Raw genomic sequence first — 6751 nt, forward strand, 5'->3', positions numbered from 1 at the left:
GTAAACTAAGCGTGTGCATACAAAATATAGGTGGAGATCCCACTTTATCAGCAAGCTTGTCCACGCGTAAGTACAGATGCATTTGAAAAGAGTTCATTCAACCTTAACTTAGTACTGATTTTTTTAGGGAATTTGGTCTCTTCTTCTGAAAATTTAGTTCCGATTTTTGCTTCGCTTTTATTAGCTGTACCTTTGCTTCTATTTCTATTGCCAATTGAAGAGTCTTTTAAGTAATTTTATTTGGGTTTCATTTTTCTTTTGCCTAAAATTATTCTTTGTAATTTTTGTTCCTCGGGTTTCACTCATTTTTTTGCTAGCTGTCAGTGTTTCTGACTATACGGAGATAACTAGGCTCGAAAAAACTGTTGATTCTACCTCCGATAAAAAAAAAGGGAAACGTCAATGTTCTGAAGAAAGAGGTGTTAAAATAAAACAGAGACGGAGTGAAATGTATAGAGAGATGTCAGCAGACAGAAGAGAATTAAACTTAATGCAACGACGAATGGCGTACCTTCATTCCACAACACAGAACCCTATTGGTAACTCCGCTGAGGTACCAACTTCCTCTCATCTTAATGGCGAGCTGATCGAAAATAGAATTGGTGTAAGAGGAGCCACATCTTCTCTCTTGGAAACAAGTTAGTACAATATTAAATTTTTGTTAATAACTTGCTGTTTATGTGTGTATGGTTTTATATATATGTCTATATAGCTCAATCTGGTTTAATTGACATGTGTTCTCTTTGTCTTTCTTAGCCGTTTCTGATAATGGCAGAGTTATAGGTGGCAGCTCTTGCGTTTTTGAAGTTGGTAAGTCTACAACTATGATGTTCAAGTTTGTAGATTTTTCAGATAACTGGCTTATACGATAGTTCCTTATATGTTAGAGTCAATATCAGGAACGTACAACGAACAATATAACATTACGTCGCGTACTGCGACAAAGAAAGGTTTGTTTTCATCTACCGTTCAAACCTTTTCACTCTTTTATTTTCCTCAGCTGACATATTTTTCTTTGCTAAAATCTGAGATACACAGGTCGTAAATCTAGAAAATTTGGTTGCTGGAACATTAATGAATTGCCTAATGGTTCTTTTACACTCAAACCTGTATCAAACTGTCAATTTTGTAGAGCCAAAAGATTTGAATATGAACCATTAGGATTTTGTTGTGACAATGGTTCAGTGAAACTGATTCACTATGGAATGCCTACTGAATTGCTAAATCTTTATTTAGGAAACTCTGAGGAATCTGAACATTTTCGCACTTATGTTAGAATGTATAACAATATGTTCGCATTTACTTTTGTTGGAGTGAAATATGACAGAGATTTAGTGAAAAGAAATTATGGTATTTATACATTTAGAGTTCAGGAAAAAATGTATCATTTTATAGATAACTTGATGCCATCGAGTCAACCGGCTAAAAATCTACAGCTGTATTTCTACAATACAAATAATGAGGTAGCAAATCGGATGGCATTCTCTGACAAGCATAATGAATCAGTTATCAGAACTTTGATGGACACATTAAAAATAAACCCATAATGTATCTTTTTGAAATCGTTAACAGATATCCCAGAATTATCCAACTTCTATATTGCGCTTAAGTCTGGCTCTGGTTTAGATCAAAGAATATACAACTTACTAACATCGTCAGAAGCCGCATCAATATGGATAGAAGATGAGAGTAGTTCCAATATTTCTTTACCACACATTAGAATTTATACATGTAATTGTAAGAGCCAATTGGTAAATTATTACTACGGTTGTTAGGATTCGTTGCAATATCCATTACTATTTCCTTAAGGACAGAATGGATGGCATTGTAGTATTAAAAAGATCATTCGAACAAACAATACTGGTAGTACTGGAATTTACTATGAACATGAACAACTTCCAAGTGTAAAAAATATGTGCTCAATTGACATGCTTCTTGATATGGAAGCAGAACTTCTGCAAAAAAAGAAACGAAAAAGAAATATTGTATCTTGCCGTGAGTATTACTGTTATAAGATCCAAATGAGGAATGACGAAGAAAACAGAGTTTTACATGCTGGGAGAGCATTTCAACAGTACTCGGTTGATCAATTCATCAAGCTTGAGACTCAAAGGTTAGATTTATATTCACTTAACCAAGACTTATTTCGAGTTGATGCGTTAGCGGGGCTTCTTGATGTTCTAAGACACGGAAAGAGAGATTCATCAAATATTGATAAAAAACGTTTTCTTCCTGCGAGTTTTGTAGGAGGTCCTAGAGATATGCGCCGAAGATATATGGACGCTATTGCATTAGTGCAACATTTTGGAAAACCTAATATATTTTTGACAATGACATGTAATCCATCTTGGCCTGAAATAGAAAAATATTTATTATTAACATATGAGGTACAAAATAGGCCTGATTTAGTTAGTCGAGTATTTAGAGAAAAGGTAGAAGAGATGAAAACAAATATAATAAAGAGAAATATATTTGGTAGAGTTGATGCTTTTATGTACACTATTGAATTTCAGAAGCGCGGTCTTCCACATGCTCATTTTCTTATCATACTCAATAATGAATATAAATTGTTAACTGCCGAAGCTTGTGATAAACTTATTTGTGCTGAATTGCCTGATCTTGATATGAATGATTACTTGTATACACTTGTTACTAAACATATAATGCATGGACCTTGTGGTAGCTTAAATCCTAAATGTCATTGTACAGAAAAAAGGGATATTGTAAGTTTGAATATCCAAAAGAATTTGCTGACCACATATCAAAGGGAAAAGATGAGTATCCAATATATCAAAGACGAAATACCGGCAAAGTTATACATATTAGAGGACAACTTCTTGATAACTCCTGGGTAGTTCCTTACAATCCATATCTACTGAGTAAATTTAATTGTCATATTAATATTGAAATTTGTTCTGATATTAAAGTTATCAAATATCTTTATAAATATATTTGCAAGGGACATGATAAAATTATCTTTTTCGTACATGTTGATGATCCGAATATTGAAATAGATACCCATCTTGGCGTTTATTTGGTTTTTCCATTAGTGAAATGAGCCCAGCTATTTACCATCTTCAGCTACATCTTGAAGAACAATAATTTATCTCTTTTAAAATCACACAGACTATAAATGCAATTGTAAGTAATCCCATGATTAGAAAAACAATGTTGACAAAATTTTTTCTGATGAACAGAGAAAACAAAGATGCTAAGAATCTAAAATTAATTTACAAGGAATTTTCAGAATATTTTGTATGGTCCAAACAATATAGAATGTGGACACGTCAATAATGGGGTACTGTTATTGGATGTATTGTGACATGTCATCCTACAGAGGAAAAATATACTATCTTAGATTGTTATTAATGAATATTAGAGGACCAAAATCATATCAATATTTGCGAACTCTAAATGGAATATGTTGCAGTACATTCAGAGAAGCCGCAGAGAAAAGAAGATTGTTAGAATGTGACAATAACTTGGTTGACTGTATGTCAGAAGCCGTAAGGTATCAAATGCCTTATAGTTTAAGCGCCTGTTTGGATTGGCGGGAAAAAAGTGACTTTTAAGCATAAGTGTTTAAAAGCACTCTTTAAGTTCTTGAGCTTACTTTACAAATAAGCAGTAACGTGTTTGGATAGAAGTACGTAAGCTGAAAAAAAGCTATTAAAATATTTAGTAAACAAGCGCTGATAAGCACTTTTTTCTGTTAAAATGACCGAGATGCCCTTAAAGCTGTCAACACTAAAAATAAGCTTATTGATGCATTTTTAATTATAAACTAACTCAAATGCAGATTAATTTGTGTATCAATTCAGTTTAAGTTATAATACTTATTAGATAAGATTATTTTAATTAATATAAAGTACTTATTGGGTAAAACATTAATTAATAATTGTAATTAAAAAATATACTTAAATTATATAAACAATTCATATAAAATTACCCACAAAGTAAATAAATTAACGTAAAGTACTTTTCAAAACCGAAGAACCACGTAAAAGTTACTTTCTTGCCTTTTGCTTTCATTTTTGATTATGTAAATGAATCAAAAATGGAATCTGAAGGAGTTAGAAAGCTTTTGAAGTTGAGAAACAAGTATTGCTAATCAATTTAGAATGTTCCTGAGGTTATGATACCAGTTAGGAAGAAATGGGAAGAAAAATAAACGGGTTAGAGGTTTTAGTAAGAGAGGGTACTTTGGTAATTATAGAAGTATGTAAGGGATAATAGGGTAAATTATTTGGTCAAACTCAAGTAGCTTTTAAGCCCCAAAAAAATATATTTGGATAGACCAACTTATTTGTCATGCCCCAAACTCGGGGAGCGCGACCAGCGCTCAACTGAATGAACCCGGCCGAACAAGTCTATTAGATTTTCTTCTACCCAAACTCATCCATGAATAAAGAGGAGATGCACTCTATTAATCAAATACTGAAAATATTTCATTAACAACTCCCATTTCATTCCATTAGCAGATTCGTTCATAATTTTCAAAGTATTACAAGTTTATAGATATAATAAAAAACATGTTTGCCAAATACCAACATTTCTGGTTCAATTTCCAACATTCGACTACCACCCACAACCTGTCTACGGAGCCTCTAAGTACAACACAAGAGTAGTATGGAAGTACCGGCATCAAGGCCCCGGTTATACCTCAAAACACAATGTACAACTCGAATGACATCAGGCCCGGAATAAATTAGGCCTCACCAAAACCTGCTGAATAGAGAGCGACTGCTAACGAGTACCAAAGCTGCCCGCTGATGAACCACCTGCATCCATTAAAGATGCAGTACTCCCGACAAAAGGGACGTTAGTACATATAGAATAGTACTAGTATGTAAAGCTAACTGTCCTCTTTCAAAATAGAATACCAATGTAAGAAAGGGAAAACCATGAAAATAACAATCAACAATCAATGATATTCAAATGCCAAGTTAAACATAATAATTTCCAAAATATGAAGATAATACAATGAAGTGATAATCAAAATATGATGATAATATTATTTTTGGTTGGGAGATCTTTAGCACCGATATACCACTGTTCACAATACCAATGTTCACAATACCAATACTACCGTACTTTTAGCACGGAGTTCGATCATGACCCGATCGGTTAGGCTATGTCATTAGAGACATCAACCACAATCACAATTTCAATTACAATTTCCAGCACAACGACCACCATGTGTGCGGCATGGCATCTGATCACGACCCGATCGGCTAGGCCGTCTCACCACAATGTCGTGTGGATTGACATCATCCTTTTCTATCAATCAATCTCATTCCAAATAAGGGGAATAATTTTATCACATAAATCTCATCCCAAATAAGGGGAATGATCACAATTCACTCCTACACCGGCACGTGTAGTTTCGGGGTTAGGTTATTTCAACCTACCCTTCCTCGGTGACTATCGATACTCCCAAAAATATTATTTTTTTTGTTTTTGCACACAAAGGTAACATAGGTACAAATGTATTTACCTCATCATCTTTCACATTGTATGAATCTCCACTAGTATTTTCAACCAATAACAACAACAATATTCTCTTGGCTCTTTTGGCCATTCACAAGATTTTTTATTCAAGGCACAGTGGCCGTATTTGATATTCCACACTTTCATTTCTTCCCTCTCATGTATCATCATTATAAATATCAACATATATAATATTCCGGAAATCATAACTTTAAGTTCATTAGAAATAAACAATTTAAGCACAATAGCTTTCTTTTCGAGAATTGGAGTAAAATAATTGGCAATTGATGCGCAAGTTAAAATCATCAACAAGTAACACACCATTTATTCTTGAAATACTTTTTCCCAAAAAGGACAATACACAATTTTCACTCACGAATATATAAGAACGCAAAACACATTGAAAATACTCCCAAAGCATAGCATTTGTTAAAACAGTCACATATGGGCATGGCTTGAGTACATAAGCTTTTTATCAATTCTATTTTTGAAATAATTTTGGAAAAGTTGAGTCAAAACTCATTTCATAATCTTTCCCACATCATCCTATTTCATTGGCACCATTAGCCATAAGTATAACTTTCACTCTTGACACGTTGACCACACTTTATACCCCCAATTCACTTATTTCACTTCCAACCATCTTTATAGATTATCAACAATAAGATATTTCTAATCAAGACTTTAGGTACACATATGAGCAATTAAGAGTCTTAAGCATATTGAGATTTTCTCACACAATTTGGCATCATAGCCTTCATTTGAAACATGACTCAAAGACATAGTATTTTAATACACATATCATTCTTGAACACATTCCTAAAGGATAACATAATGTGATAGGAACATTCGCAATACGTTTTGAATACATAATTCTCGACACTTTGCTTATTCGGGACAATCGAATTTATTGGGAACATCTCGGAATATAGAATAAGGAACTTGAGACAACTATACTTGAAACATATGGGAACATCATGGAATTCAATACTAAGAGAGTAGTTTAGCCAACATACCTCGCTTTGAACTTTCCTTAAATTACTACAACGTTTCGAAAATTCTAGTAATCCCAATCTATTTTGAGACATAACAAAATTGAACTATAATTAGGAAGATATTCATAGTCTCAGCTCATTTGAGCATTTTATCAAACATTAGGTGTGCAAATTTGGCTACAAGATTCTTCTATAAGATTTCCTTCATTTTACAACGCAATCTTTACTTATTTAAGCTCAACAATCTTCCCACAAACCTTATTTGT

General features: G+C 33.3%; 1 protein-coding gene across 1 annotated transcript; it reads left to right on the top strand.

The window, feature by feature from the left end:
* The first annotated feature begins 175 nt into the window (after nt 1-175).
* Nucleotides 176-2975, top strand: LOC104091681 (uncharacterized). The gene is made up of 2 exons (XM_070182324.1): nt 176-638; nt 757-2975. Exon 2 carries the CDS (start codon nt 1914-1916, stop codon nt 2853-2855), a length of 942 nt encoding a protein of 313 aa, XP_070038425.1. The 5' UTR covers nt 176-638; nt 757-1913; the 3' UTR covers nt 2856-2975.
* The last annotated feature ends 3776 nt before the right edge of the window (nt 2976-6751 follow it).

Source organism: Nicotiana tomentosiformis, chromosome 8, assembly GCF_000390325.3.
Source record: "Nicotiana tomentosiformis chromosome 8, ASM39032v3, whole genome shotgun sequence".
Classification (NCBI taxonomy): Eukaryota; Viridiplantae; Streptophyta; class Magnoliopsida; order Solanales; family Solanaceae; genus Nicotiana; species Nicotiana tomentosiformis.